General features: G+C 39.5%; 1 protein-coding gene and 1 long non-coding RNA gene across 12 annotated transcripts in view; one reads left to right on the forward strand and one right to left on the reverse strand.

Annotated features, from left to right (window-relative positions):
* The window catches only part of dlgap2b (discs, large (Drosophila) homolog-associated protein 2b), a 125,776-nt gene that overhangs the window by 38,194 nt on the left and 71,699 nt on the right, over positions 1-15,883 (reverse strand). For 9 of the 11 annotated variants that reach the window (XM_030405879.1, XM_030405873.1, XM_030405878.1 and 6 more), the window contains 3 exons: positions 10,486-10,703; positions 8,123-8,276; positions 6,523-6,742 (listed from right to left, as the gene is read on the reverse strand). In XM_030405879.1, the coding sequence (XP_030261739.1) occupies positions 6,523-6,742; positions 8,123-8,276; positions 10,486-10,703 (592 nt within the window). Of the gene's footprint in view, positions 1-1,936; positions 2,970-6,522; positions 6,816-8,122; positions 8,277-10,485; positions 10,704-15,883 lie in introns of those variants that run through there. The other 2 variants (XM_030405883.1, XM_030405880.1) reach the window with 2 other exon arrangements.
* On the forward strand, positions 6,317-6,947 carry LOC115574382 (uncharacterized). Its single transcript, XR_003982477.1, has 2 exons — positions 6,317-6,434; positions 6,506-6,947. It is a non-coding gene; the product is annotated as an uncharacterized LOC115574382 (long non-coding RNA).

The raw sequence follows: 15,883 nt of genomic DNA on the forward strand, positions 1-15,883 counted from the left end.
GCTGCTAAGCATATTTGACCGTCGTCAAGGAAAGTGGCCTTTTTGCCTCTGATTTGCGTATTTCGTATCACTCCGCGCTCTAAAATCTTTGCTCCGCAAGTAGTCCCGGTCACTTATCACCGCAGCGTCTTTGGTTGCTAAGTGACGTCAGCTGATCTGTAGTCTACTTCATATGGGAAAAAACTACTCCTATGCCACTAGTATGGATGAGTTTCACATTAACTTTAATATTTTTGGTAAATACGGTGATTTCGAGTCTTGGCAAAAGGCTGAGTTGTCATCAAAGGTCAAGAAAAGAAGAAGAGGAAAGCAGCAAAGAGGGAGAAGCGAAACGGCATCGGTTTGGCGAACTACTTCTCTGCTAAAAAACACTGTGAACGCCTGAACGGTAACAAATAAATTGTTAAAAGACATACTGTGTGACATTTTTTTTCGTGTTGGCAAGTAGCCGTGTAATAAGCGGGATAATGTATAGAACGGGTCATTATCGGGAAAATAAGTCCCTTCAGGACGGATCAGACCCCTCCGCTTCGCGTCGGTGTCCGGTTCGTCCTGTCCTGCCGCTTCATTTTTGCTGTGAAGTGGGCTGTGGCGGAAAGCACGTAAAGGTACGTGTTGCACGTGTGGCACGCGTTGACACGCTCCCATGAGTTGATTGACAAGTAGCTAAAAAAAAATGTAACCGATAGTATTAATCGGTCAAAGTTCCTGTTATCGGTTAACGGTTAAACGGTTAACCATGTGCATCCCTAATTCTCAAACATAATTTCCCACAACTGTAAATCCAATTCAGTATTTGTTTGAACTTACCCTCTAAAAGAAACATTAATGGATAGGGACGACAATTGACCAAACATTTGAAAACCTCCGGTCACCACTGCACAAAAAACAATAGGCGAAACACTGGTATGAACTACCAACTTCCTTATGAGGTGCAGGGTGAAAGTGATGAAATAAATGGAGACAAACCTAGAAGACAGGAAAAAGTGCTGTGTTTGGTTTAGAACCACAATTACTACAGTAACCCCTCTCAACAATGTCGGAAATCAATATGTCTAGAACTGCAAACAGTACAAGTATTGAATATAAGTTTCTCTATATACAAAATGGTACATTTATATACATATACAGAGTTTGAAACATGAATGCAGTTTGTGCAGGAATGAACTGAAGCCAATACATTCATACTTTATGATTTACTATTTGTCCCCCTCACTCTTTTCCTCTTCACATGCTGTTAGACTTAGAAGTCACGAATGATTCAACATAAACAATTTAAGCCATGGACCAAGTCCACAAAGCTTTGAGACAGTGTCATCCATACAGCGCTCCAGAGGATGAGGCCTTTACAAATTTTATAGGGGTTCTTATAAGGTGTTATCAGCACTAGGCATTGTTTAATACATTATGACAGTTACTTTATGCTGCGCAATTAACCAGTTCTCAATTAAAAAAAACTTTTGTAAGTTGGAAATTTTTCAAATTTCCAATTTCAACTGGTTCTGGCTACGAAAAATGAAGGCCATGGCAAAGGAATGCTTTGATTAGAATAACCAAAGAGTAAATAATATATCAATATATTCTTTAATAATGTATTCATCTTTGATGCACTCATTAAAAAACTAGGGTTTATAAAGTTATTCACAGTTTTTTTTTTTCAGTATACTTAGGTGCTTAAGAGAATGTTTCTACATGAAGAGAAACTGGAATGAACATGAGCTATTCAAATTCATTTGCAGAAACAGACCAACTTATGCATCACCTCACAATGGCTAATTATTGAGTTTAATCATTTTATTAGTTTGACTTTAATTTACTTTTTCTCTGAAGGTTGGGTATTTAAGACATGAGAGAACATGATGCTGCACTTGTTGGCACTTGAGGATCTGCACATCAGCCACATTCTCTCTCACATTCTTGTCACCTCATTCAGATGTAAAACAACATCATTCTCTTTTATTTCATGGCTAAGCAAGACACTTTTTAAAAGATTGCTTGAACAACATTGAAATCTGTTCAAGAGATGACAGACTCTGTGTCTGCATAGAGTAAAGGGACATCTAACAACAGCACTGCCCTGCCTTTCTTGGCAATTGTCAGGTTTTTACCCTGGCCCCCTCATCTCATTTTACAGTATGCGTAGAATGGGAGTGATTAGAATGACATAGACAGATATGACATGGGTCCACTGGTGTACTTCCTGCTCCACAGTTCTAGACTGGCGCTTCTGTGACCACCGGTGTGGCCAATTGTGTCTGGCTGCTTATAGGCCTTTTGTTTTTTGTTGATCTCCCATGGGAAGTCCTCTATTGGAATAGGGCTGGCAGGGCTGCCTGACCCCTCGGGTGTGCTCTCTGGGGTTCCCTCTATAATCTCAATTCGGGGTGGTTCCATCAAATCCATAATGCTGAAGGGTGCTGGCTCTGGTTGGCACATCACTGACTTGTCCTCTGTGTTTTGTCGAACAGACCAACTTGAGCCTGCTTGAATTCCTATGGACACTCTGTCATCTGTTTGTGTGGTGCTGTCACTGCAAGGCTCCCGGCACAAAGTCCACATGTTGTAGCACTGAGTAAAGTTGAAGAAGTTGCTGTTGAAAGTCTTCAGTTCCCCACAGACGTCTCTGCGCAGCTCCGCCAGTTCATAGCGCATTGCTGAGATTTCATCCTTCCACTGCATGTTGAAGGCCGCAACCATGTTGGCAGACTCTTTAAAGGCCTGAATGGCCTGAGGGACTGGCGGCTCTGAGGTGGATATGGGTGAGGCAGAAGGGACCCTGTATGAAGGCGGGGATGCCGGTGGGACTGAGATGGCTGTTACGGTGGAGCTAGTACTGTGCTGGCTGCGAGCAGCAGCAGTCTCTCTCTCCAGTCTCTCCAGCTCTGCATAGGCAGAGGAGCTTGCACCATCATCATCCTCTATCATGTCGTCATTTAGTAAAGAGGTCCCATCCAAAACATCATATCCCTCTGGAAGACAATTTGAATATGCAAACAGAAGGACATTCAAAGAGAAAGTAACAGCTGGAGTGTGATTTGATCAGGATTCTGAACTAGAAAACAAACATATATCTATGGAAAACATACAGTATGTGAGTGGCAAGTAATTCAATTTATCAATCAATTCAATTTATCAGACCCATTGGTTTGAAAGCTTTTTAAGGGTTAAGTGAAGGTAGAACACCCGCCATAACCTGGTGTGCTGTTCAAATGTGACTATGTCTGCTTCAGAGTTGTACAAAACCAAAAAATAACTGAGTAGTGTAAGAAAAATCACAAAATTACAAATGTGAAGAGACCATTCACCGTCCATTTTGATCAATATGTAAGTGGAATTCATAACACCATGTTTTGGGGATTTGCTTACTGTCAGTAAATTTTGCATAAATACATTTATGTCTCTACTTGGTACTACTATGGTATTCAAGTATAGCTTTTTGTGAAAAAATCCGAAATGGCGTAGAGTGTCAATTCCACGTAACAGAGCTACTTCCTGGCTGAGCCAGTACAGAATACACGTCATCTTTTTTTAAATCAGTTCATCAGTGCTTTCACTTTGCTCAGACAATAATGATTGTCAATAAACTCACATACTGTAGGCTTTCACAATGTTTTAACACTGCCTTCTCAGTCATCTCAAGGCTTCTTTCCATCTTTTCACTGCACAGCACAGCAAAGAGTGGAATTAAACATGAAATACATCAATCATTGTCAAATCATGAATCCATTTTCTGAGAGCCCTTTACTCAAAACATATCAAAATGTTTCTCAGTGACTTGAAATTTGTGCCATTTTGTGCAAAAGAAAAGATGTAAAGGGAGTAGAAGAATCACAACCCACTGGGCCAAGAAGCAGATATGAACCCTATTGAACATATCAGGTCCAAGGTGGCAGATTAGACCATGTGGAGTAAGTAACCCAGTGAGGGGAGGGGTCACTCCCCCCTTTAGGGCTGCACCAGGGAGAGGCTGCAATCCCACAGTCAAAGACAGCTGACAGACTCAATGCCAAGGGTTAGACTTTGCCACACGTGGCCTTTTAAAAGAAGTCAGATTTCATGGAAAGAAAAAATAAAGTTTACACATGTACAGCAGACAGATGCTGCTCTCACAAATGATTGGAGACAGTGGCAATGCGATAACATTCAGTGCTATTTTATGGTTACGATATGAAGACATTCCGAAAGGTTTGGGAAGAACATCTCTCATACATTTACACTTACAATGGAGTCTAAGCACACTTAAAATAGAGACATGGTAAACAACTCACGAAAGTCAGCATCGCATTCAGTAATGTATTCAATATTCAGAGGTATCAGTGTTTTGAAAAGAATTCAAGGTGTCTGAGGTTTTGTGAGTTGTTTGTAACCGTGTTTGCTACCTCGGATAACATAATGAGATATTTCTACCAACTATATATATATATATATATGCGTATATATATAAACTCTATGTATCTATTATTTATACTGAGAAGGCAGTGCAAAAACACACATATACATAGATATATGTATGCGTGTCAACATTAAAATACCTGCAACAATCATCACTGATGCCTCCAGTTGTTCTTTCCCCCTGGTTATCCTTCAAGAGATGGATGGTCAAATGGAGAGGGGTTTGCTGCTCGTCTGCCCTCATGGGATCCCTTCCTCACTCAAGAATCCACTAGCCTCACACGAGATTTGGTTCATAGGCCATTTACAAGTCAATTTTAAACTAGCACTTAATATGAAAAACATGATTCCAGGAATCAATATTTTTCTCAGCCAAGATAATCTGGATAAGTTAGTTTACTTAATTTAAGCCACTATTCCCTCAGAAAAATGCAAAGAGTACACCAAGGAGATGTGTTATTCACAATATGTCTGATGTAACTAATTACCATCCAGGGAACCCTTACTCTAAAACTGTATCTGACATATTATAATTGATGCATAATGCCAATCTTCAAAATACAACTTCACAACATACTGTGCAGTCGACTGCTTGTTTTAGTCCATATAGAGCTGACAGATTTGGAGCAGAGAGCTAAATGAATAGAGTTCAGCAAATAAGACAGTGGGATTGGAGAACACTCTTTTATCCTCAGTACTTCTGTCACATCGAAGAAATCGTAGATGGAAACCCAATTGAAGATGAAAGGATTCCAAAAACAAAAGTCCAGATTGCACAAGAAAACAAAGCCCACAAAATGAGTAAAAGTGCAAATGTCTCCAATATTAAATTGACAGGAAAGTGTACAAAAACAATAAAAATCCAGGTCATAATATTTAAAAATGCACTTAATTAAAGAAAAATGTTTCAATAGGGTTCATAGCTTTACTCTTGCAGATAAACAGCAAATGCACTTAGTGAGGAAGTTACTGCAAAAACGACCCTGCTTGCACAAAGAACCTGAAATGCTAATTTTAGGGATATATTGCTCGCACTGTGTCACACAAAACCTTGACATACTTGTGTGTTAAATTAAAAAAGCAGCATGTAGTACGAATAAAGACGCAAGTCCATGAACAAAAGTTAGGATCCACTGTCATATAGAAAATTGTTGCTAACAATTAAATGTTTTGCTCAATTGGAGACTTGAAGTTGAAGACAACAGTCATTCAGAAAAGTACAGAATTCCAGTAATAAAATTAACAAACCATTCATGGGTTTTTTTCTGATCGAGACCGCTGCACTAAAGTTTCATGCAACACAATACAACAATACTGCAAAAAATCAAAGGTTGTGCCTCTCAAAATTTATGGATAACACCAGCAGTCAGTTCATTTGTGCAACCAGCGCGTGTGAATGTGTGCGTGTGTGTGAGTCTGCCCATGTTTTGGTCTCTAGAGGTTGTTGACTTACCTTAAATTGTTTACACGATTAATTTTTACATTTTTTATGGGGTCAATTACAAGGTCAGTGATAAAGCATATGCTAATGCATTGGTGCAACAGAGCAGGGGGAGGACAGGCGGAAGGCTTCTCCACTTTATCCCCTCAATACAATAAGTCAACAACCTAACACTCCCCTTATCCCTGGCCCATTTCAGTCTTCACCCCTCCCTAAATATCTTCAATGCTTCGCACAACACATATATAACACCACAGTTTAACATGCTTAGGGTAGGGCCTGCTCCTCTTAGGCATGCCATGTAATGTGGCTGTGTTGTGTTGTGATATTGTGCACCATGGGCGTGTGTTGCCATCTGGGTGTTAATGCGACCCTCCCACCCTTATCCTAGTCTACAGCTTGGCAACACCACAAGTGACCAACCAGAAGCTTGGCTAATGATGCATGAATCATGCAAAGTAACACACAAGCAAGTCCATCTAAAACATCGGGAGTATGCAGAGGCAAAAACAAACGCACGCACACCATAGCTTCCAAAGAAGATAACTGGAATCATTCAGCCCGGCATCTCTGAAGCTCAAGGGTTCCCCACTGTACATATGTAGGTATGTCAAGTTTGTGCGCATGTATAGGATGTATGAGGATATGTAGTCTAAGCCCTCTCTCATTTAGGGGGGGGATTGTTTTACCTGTTGTGGATCTGAGAGTTGAAGTGACAGTGGAGGATGTCATTGAAGGCAAGCAGTCGTCATCTTGGGAATAACCAGCCTGAATAGCACGGAGGTAACTGTGGCTTCGAGTGCGGAACGAACCAGGCAGGTCCAAGGCCTCCATGGCCTGGGATTCTACTTCACTAAAAACGGACTCGCAAACTGACTCAAACTGGCCATTGATCTCAGTCTCACTCACCTGAGAGACAAAAACAGGAATAGCAGTCCTTAATTTTTCCTCTTCCTTTCTCTTTCTCACTTTGATTCTTCCCCTTTGCACAGCAAATATGAAGGAGTGTTAGCATTAGGAAATGCCACTGTCAATTCCGACCTTAAACTGAATAAATGTCAAGATCAAATGAAAAAAAGGGCAGATGACAACAATAAACAATCAGAAATATATTCAACTTATGTTGTAAAGCATTCCATTTACCACATACCCACCCAAAAGGACTGTATACTGTAACCTACTACATATAAAAAAGGGAAAAACTCACTGCAGTCTCAACTTTATCGTTTAGCACTAGCAAGTCTCTTAGAATATTGTACATTCTACTAGCTGACACAAGATGAATTAATATGATGTCAGGCTCATGCACAAAAATCATATCACTATACAAACAAGCTATAGTATGTGTTCTATCCTTTCTTGGCCCTTTCTGTCTTCAGTCCATACACTCATATTCTTTGTTAAACATTCTGAAGCATGTAACAGAAGAGAGCTGGGATTCAGTATTATTGAAGATCTTTTTCTGCAGTTATTTTTCATTAAACTATGTGGTAACACTCGCAGGAGTAAGCTGCTGGAACCTCCTTTGTTTTGGACAACATCTCTCCTACTCTTGTTACTCCTTATCCATATGGAGGCTTTTTGCTGTGTCACAAATCTTCTTTGCAACCACGTCCTGTGCCACCATGGAGGTCCAAAACAGACTTGCAAAAAGTGATCCAACTGTATAGATTCATAGCAGGGAATGAAAAGGGGGAAAACCTGAAAAGATTAGTTGTGCGATGTTGGGTTAGACATGAAGTTGTTGCGTCTTTAGCCATAGTCTCTGCTTCTAAATATTAGTTGTAGTTTGAGAAAAAATAAGCTTGGGTTAATCAAAACAAACTGCTGCTTTTGGCATTGTTAGATGGCTAATTAGCAGGTGTACCACACAAGACAGGAGAGTGATGAATCGTTTACAAATGGCCTATTCCAGACATCCTGAGGCCGAATCAGGATACAATGGTGTGAAACTGATATCTTAGTATCTCAATGTGTTTTTAATTATTTTTTTTTCTCTCACAAAACACTAAAAAAACAAACTGTAAACAACATAAGACTGTGTCACAAGTAGGCTATTGATTAAAGCATTAAATCCTTGTCCAAACACTAAAAATTAGTTACGACTTCAGTTGAGACAGGCTGTGTCAGCTAAACAATCAGCTGTGGACCTCCAATATGGACACGTGTGGATGTTTTATGTCTCTGTAATTCCCTCTACCCGAAGCTACCACATACAACAACATAGCATAAGCTGTCGTTCATGTCTCCAGGTGTTGCCTCTGTGCCATGCATGCGTTTGAGACTCACCTGGCTGACGCAGCTAGCCTGACTGAGGGTGCTGACGGCGCGCATGTAGCTCTGGTTGCGAGAGCGGAAGGGTGGGGGATGAAAGGAGGCAGGGTCCAGCGTGACACTAGGGTGGGGCCGCATATCTCTTGTGGTTTGCAAGTGGTAGCCCTGGCTGAACAAGGACAGGGGGTAGGGATAGATACGATTGTATAGTTCAAGAGCCACACATTGAACTGGATCACACTATACTTGACAAATGTACATCCATGGGCATGGAGTGTCTTCTCTGTGGTATAATTCATGCGTGAAGATTTCTATCCAAAATAAATATGCCACTTGGATGAATCATCCCTTCACGACAGCATCTGAACTCCTGATCAACATTGAGCTATTTTTAATGACTTGAGTTGATAGCTTCTAGTCTAGCTCCAAGTATCCTGTGAGAAAACAGTCATTCCTCCAGCCTGTGCATGTGTACAGCTTGTCTCTGGAGAAACAATGAGAGCTAGGAGCTGCAATAATAAGGGATTATTACACTCTCCACCGGAGGCTAAAAAACAAGAGGGCTGATTTGTTTGTGGACAAAAGCTGAAAGTGATCAGAGCCCCGCTGAGATGATGGTAACAAAAATAGCACAGAGCACTGAGTGGCAGTAGGGATGACGGATGCATAAGGCCTCCCCTAGGTTCACAGATTTTGGTTATATTTGAAAGCCACACTGCTTGAAAAAGTCGTAGAGAGAAATAACCTGAGTAAAAACAAGTTGAGCAACAATTTGCATCGTAAGATTATGAAAATGAAACGTTATCATCCTTTGGGTCACAAATGCACTTAATGGACTATTAGGTAGTTTGTGCTGGTTTACAAGGCAACAAATGCTTGTCAACACAGAGAGATGATTAAGAAATGATTAAAGAGAAATGAGTATTGAGTATATATCAGTACAAACTAAAGCCTCCAAAATGACCCTAAAGTTAAATTAACGCCTCTCTTGAACAGTTTCAACAAAAAATGAAAATTGCAGCCATCACAATAAAAGCATTAATTGCAAGGCTGTTGTAGAATCATACTCAGTACTTTGCTGTATTACTGAACAGACACATCTCTGCTACCTCTCTCAACCTATTGCATACCATAGCACAATAGCCAGTACGTATTTTGTATGCCCTTCCATGTGTCAACAATTTACCCATCCAGTAATCCCAGACACATTTAAGCTGGCTCTCTTGAGTCTAACATTGTGACAGTTTTGCTACAGATTTGTCAATAACACTGTGATAAGACGAGGCACATTGCCACGTAAGATGTTGGACAAACATTTGAACTAACAGATGAAAAAGGTCACAAACACAAAACGACATTACTGCAACGTTCAACAGAGCATTACTTTATTTGATGAAATGGTCGTGTATTGAATACTTAGCCAATAATGTGATTTTAGACCAACCCAATACGTATGTACAGTTCAGCTCTTCTTAACAAGCATGCATAAAATGATGTAATAAATGATAATAAAAAAAAATGCTGTTGGCGAACAACTTCACTTGGAATCAGAAGATAATGTAAACCCCCTTCAAATCTCTTACAGACAAAGGACATTCCAACGTTGTGGAACCAATCACAACTTTTGTTACAATAACGTCCAGGTAGAAAACCACTGTCTCACTTAAGCTTACATACAATTTACAGTAATTTTCTTTTTTCACTTTGTTATTTAAAAAGTACTGCCTTGAGATCTCATTAATAACAACTCCTTCACTAACTAGGGCTGGAGACCTAATTTACCTGTTGGACCAATGAAATTGCCAAAAATGACAGCTTGAGTTTACAAACTAGCAGTTATTGTGACTGCTGGTGAGAAATCAAAGATACTAACAAAGCAACACAGTACATAAAATATCACAGCAGAAGCATCATGTGGGTTGGCCCATTCTGTTTTACTATATGTCTTTAAACAATACAGTTGTGGCAATAAAATTACAACAGAAATAAATAAGTTTGCTCATTTCACATATCACCGCAATGCTAAACCATAACCATTTGCTCTTATCTCATTGTGTAGACTATGAACCATCGAGATCTACCACTAACCTACCAACAGTCCAGTTAATGGACTTCAAAGCTGAGAAGACACACATTGCAGCAATCCTAAACCCAAGAAAAAAGCTCTTCATTTGTTGACCATAAAGAAATTTCCTTAATGATAGAAATAAATATCAAGTATGAAATGCAGTCCACCCTTTTGCATCATTGTGCATTAATTTCTGCATAACCTCTCAGCGTCCATTAATCCATTAATGGTTGTTGAAAAAAATTGGAATAAACTGAATTCAAGGCACAACTTTGACGGTGACATATTTGACAAAGCAAGCCATTCCTACCTTTGGGAGTCTAAATGGGGTCTCTGCATGGCTGATTTGAGGACAAGAGCATCAGGCCGAATGCCCTTCTGTGGGGAGGTCTTAGGGCTGGTGTCAGAGTCACCACTTTCATCATCCACCTCCCCCATAGCTTTGACATAGCTACTGCTGCGCATTCGCCGACACGGGATCTCCTCATCCTTATCTCCTGGGTATCCACTCCATTCATCCTGGGGCACCTATGGGAGATAATACAACTGTAATGAATACAACACATTCAGACGCATACATTTATAATACTCTCAGATTTTTTAAGTTTACTTGAGCCAACTGTCCCACTCAAAATATTAGTTCAGTACAGTGAGCTACGCCAGAGTACAAGGGGGCCCAATTAGCCCAACAAGTGTGAAAACTGCATCAGCCAAGTAGTCAGATATGCACTGGTTGTTTCTGAGGCCTTTTCACATCCACACCTTTATGTCATTCCTCTGTAAGCTCTCAAAGCTATAACAATGTTTAACCATAGATAAAACCACTAGATGTGACTTTTATAAGTGGAGTCAAGCTAAGAACCTATCTGCAACCATAATCAGGGACTATTGTTATTCTTATGGAAAAAATATTGTTTGAGAAATGACTTAAAGTAACTAAAGGAGTAGCTGATGTTCCCAAGAGCCTCTTTGATATTATAATATACATCATATGACGTTGTAGAATGTTTCCTTGTACTTTGTAGGCATAATGAAGCCAATAGACCTGAGAATAATTCTGGATTTGTTTGCTTGTCAGTACTCTTGTTGTTTCTGCATGTGGCGCCTAGGGTCCACAAAGTAGCTGCATCGCTGTGCTCTGTCAATACCTTGGAAAATGTAAACATATTGTCCTTGTCCATGGCGCTGAAACATTCAGTTAGGTCTCTCTTTATGCCAAATCTGAAATCATTGCCTACTTCCTTCATTGTACTTTGGGAATTTGGTGTGCACTCCAAAATCTGAATGTCAAATGTGCAAAAAATGTATGCAGTCTGTGCACTGGGGTCAATTTTAAGTTTGAGCTGTGTCTTCGGTGCTTAAGCTGAATGATGTTTTTTCCATTTAAAGTTGTGTTTCCATTCTATTCACAACCATTTGTCTGAATGGCTATCATTTGTTGGGCTTCTGCGATACACTGGCATCTAATTACGTAATGTATTAATTACATTTAACATTTCAATAGAAAATCAATCAATCAAAGATAAATCATACATCATACACATATCTATTTAACTTTTACTGCGTGGGAGGAATCATACCTATAATGTGTGTTTATTGATTGTATCGTATCATATCACTCTTGAGTTTTGTCTTTTAGACCCCGCATGTAATAACATCACTGTAACACATAAACCACTATTTATTTCTAAACAGATTGTAACTGAGAAAAGGCTGAAGGCCAGGAAGGCAAAATAGTGTAGAGGTCATATTTTTACGTCAAGCCAAAGATCCCTTGCTCTCTAACACAGTCACCAACTTTTTGAGAATACTACTTATTCCAAAGTTGCCTGAATAAAAAAGGAATTTGTATGTTGGGCAATTGCTGACTTGTTGTGCTCATGAAGTGGACACTAAAGTAGAACTATGCATACATGGCTTCCCTCAACTGTAAGAAGCTCTGACTTTAGTCTGCACTTGACATGTCTACATTCAAATGCTGTGCTATCTGGAATTAATTCACAGCCTTTTAAGCGGGAAAGAGAATAAAATAATTTCTGGTAGGTAATTAGGTTACAATGTGCATTATTTTCATGTGACAGTGAGTCAGGATAGTCCCAATTCATAAAAGCTTTCTCATTTGCTGTTCTAGGTCGTTCTCTGTTGAATCCTTTACTGCACTTAAAGCCGTGGGTTTTATATTTCCGACAGCAGCAACAGTGGTTAATCTGGAATAAACACAAAAACTTTGTAGCCAATGTTTATTAGCCTGACGCTGCCTGGAAGTGTGTGGGAGAGTGGAAGTGAAAGCTCTGTCCCATCTGTATTTTTTCAATAAGTGGGTGGTAATAAGAAAGAGCACTGCATCCTGTGAGAGAACTGGTCATGCACTGTGGATATTTAGTATACACAGAAAAAAAAGATTGATAGTGATTTGGGTTATAAGCAGGACCTTAGCAGCAAGGCATAATGTATACATATGTATTTGGTATTTTTGCATAGGTTTCCCACAGATGTTGCCAAGATTTCTGAACCGTGCAACTATGTATGCATCAGAAGTAACACAAATATATTTACAGGATTGTTTTAGATAACAGCATTCACTTTAATGGTCTGGTAGATTATATCTTTCTTCAAACAAAGTATTGTTAGGTGCTGCGCTGGACCCACTGGCAAATCCTCTATTTAAATGACTTGTAATAAATATCAGGTTTTCCAGTTCTACCAAATGTGGCATGTCAGTATGTCAGCATTTCATTAACTATTATAACTTCAATATTACCTGCAATCTACCGTTCCATTCATTAATTTTATTAGAGTCCATGTTTGTGGTTTGGGAGAAAATGAATATGAAGTACCATGTGAGATTCATCAGCAAATTTCTAGAAGGAGCTCAAATACTACTTTACATCCGCAGGATCGTCAAACCACTTAAATGGGATGAGTAAAACAACCTTTGAGAGTAGCACTCATATTTTAAATCCAAACATGGGCATGCTTAATTCAAGGATTCAAGGATTTGTAGCAAAAGATTAATAGAATTTTCCTCAAACTCATGGCTGTGATGCATTTTATGCTTGCACAGCAAAAGCTGCCAATCACACCCCTGAGGCCTGGGGGCTGTAACTTTTTAAATCAGCACACTGTCATAATGGCACAGTGTCACCGCTGACACAAAAAACATATGGGCTCTTAAATTAGCTTTGACAAAGTAGCACAGCAGATGTTTTTGACATACCTTGGCTCAGAATCAATTTTAGAATGGTGATAAAAACTACAGAGAGAATCTACATTAAGGTATGGATATGATCACAGCCATGACATCATGTAGCAAAAATGGATTTTCATATTGTAAACAGTGACTGTTCTGAACACTACAGCATCAAGATTAACATAGTGATTAAGTGATTGTGTGCTAATTACTGTACACTGTGTTGTGTCCGGCTACAAACATGTACACATAACCAAATGTTTATGTATTGAAAACCAGTAGGGTTTTAATTAGATTTAAATGTGACAGCAATCAAGGTAGAGTACATCCAGTTTAACGCTTAATTTGTGGTTTGTTGTATTTTATATACTGTTCACATTTTACCTGATTTGACTGACACTGCACTGTGATTAATGTTGAGGAGTCACATTATTCACAGGATCTAAATCATTGCTGCACACTGACACAATGAAGCTTTGTGATGCTAAAGATGGTGATTTATGATGGCAATGTGTGACACACTACATGCTCTGGCACAATGTTGATCAGGCATCTACTAATAACACTGTGTCAGTTTGTGTTGCCACTGTAGCAGTTGTCCCAGTGGACAGGGCAGCCTTTCACTCTTGAAACAACAGTCCCAGGCACCGGGCTGTCCATAATGATTTGCGTGTAACTCACTTTACCCAATCATAAAGTCTCTGCCACTGTCACTGAACTGATCTCGCAGAGGCCAGAGTGGCTAAACGCCCTTTTTATGCCTAGAGGTAGAATAATGCTTTCTCTATCACTTCTGTTCTCTCTATCTGTTTTTGTCAGCCATCTTTCCCCCCCTTATTCTTGACTTTAACCCCCAATATGCTCTCCAATTGGATGTTTCTCCTATTGGAGGTTGAACATAATAACATTTAGAGACGCTAATAACAGCACCTATTGTTTTCCGTGAGCATTAATCTAATACATTTGTTTGTATATGTTTTTGTAGTCAAGATGAAAAAGGGTTTTGAAACGTTTAGACCATATGCTAATAGAACTCTCCTTTGAAACTGAAACAAATGAGCTTGTTTTGGGCAGCATGGCTCACTCCCTCACCACTGAAAGATTACATTTCGGCTTGCAATAGAAGCAGATGAAAGATGATCAGTTAGCTAATGTTGTGCACCATATTCGTGTGTCGCCCACTTAAAGGAAGAGAAGGAAGTATTTTCCAATCGTACCTTATTTGGGAAGGTAGCATGAAAATTAGCTAGCCTGCTTTTGTCCTCCTTCAGAGACATATTAGTAAAATTATCACGCACACTAATCTGCTATGCATACATTTATCCTCTCCCACACGACAGGAATAAAATGCAGCAAATTGTCTGGAAACTAAATTAATCAGGCTTAAAGACAGCAGTAAAGTAAAAGAATCATTTTCCTCCTAATTCAGAGCCATTGATTGTCTGGGGCTGTGGTTAACAAGACAGCCATCACTCATGGAAGCATTGTGCTAGCTCATTAGCATTACCTGAAAGACCACCTGAAAGAATTTGTTCTGCTGTGCCCCTGAGGCAGCTTGACAGGCAAGCTGTTTCACACCATCATTAGTTGCTACTAAACTGAGAATACTTTCTATAAAAACAACTTTGGGATAAAGCATCGTGTCACTGCTGAGAATGATTTTTTTAAAGCCACACAGCAGATGTTAATGTGTGTCTAGCACACAAAACAGTGACCTGTAAAACTGGCAGGACAATTTGTAGTTTGTGAGTGAATGAGTCTTGTAATTTTTACTCCCACACTAGGCTGGTTAGGTGCTGGCTGTTGAAGTGGTAAGATGTGCAGTTTGTGGAACTGAAGTAAGATTTTGACAGCTTACTCACATACTCGTTACTGCAGTAAACAAGTGCAGGATGTTTAACTCCCTTTTACAGGACTGCAGATTATTACCCAAATTTGTCTCCATAATTTTACCTGGAGCATGTACTTAAAGGTAGGTGCCCTGTTGGTTTATTTGGGCATACTGTACCACATTATGTGAATACACAGCGCTTCAAAAGACATCATTCGTGGCAATAGCCACTGTATTTCTCAGGGAGGACAGCAGCTAAGCCTTTAGGGATGTAACAGTAGATACTGTAATGGAGACATTAAGAGGAGACAAAGTTCCTTCCCAGGTAATCCTTTCAGATTTCCTGACATCGCCTGAAGGATTTCATTATTACATTAAAGCAAAAGCACTACCCTGGCTACATTTCAGACAAGGACAAGAACATATGATTGATTAAAGCTAGACAATTTATGGGATACAGCAGAAACCTTGTACAGTTGTGTTTACCACACACACAGCACTGTTTCTCACCTTCAAAACATGCCTCAAGATCTCAGAACCAGGCAAAACCAGTATGTATTTACCTGACCAAGTTAGGTAAAGAAGACATCTTATTACTAGTTAGAAGTTGAATCAAATTTTAAAGAAAGCAGGGCTGCACAGTTCATGGAAATATAATCGAAATATGACAAAGTGCAATATCCAAAT

Source organism: Sparus aurata, chromosome 22 (assembly GCF_900880675.1).
Source record: "Sparus aurata chromosome 22, fSpaAur1.1, whole genome shotgun sequence".
Taxonomy (NCBI): Eukaryota; Metazoa; Chordata; class Actinopteri; order Spariformes; family Sparidae; genus Sparus; species Sparus aurata.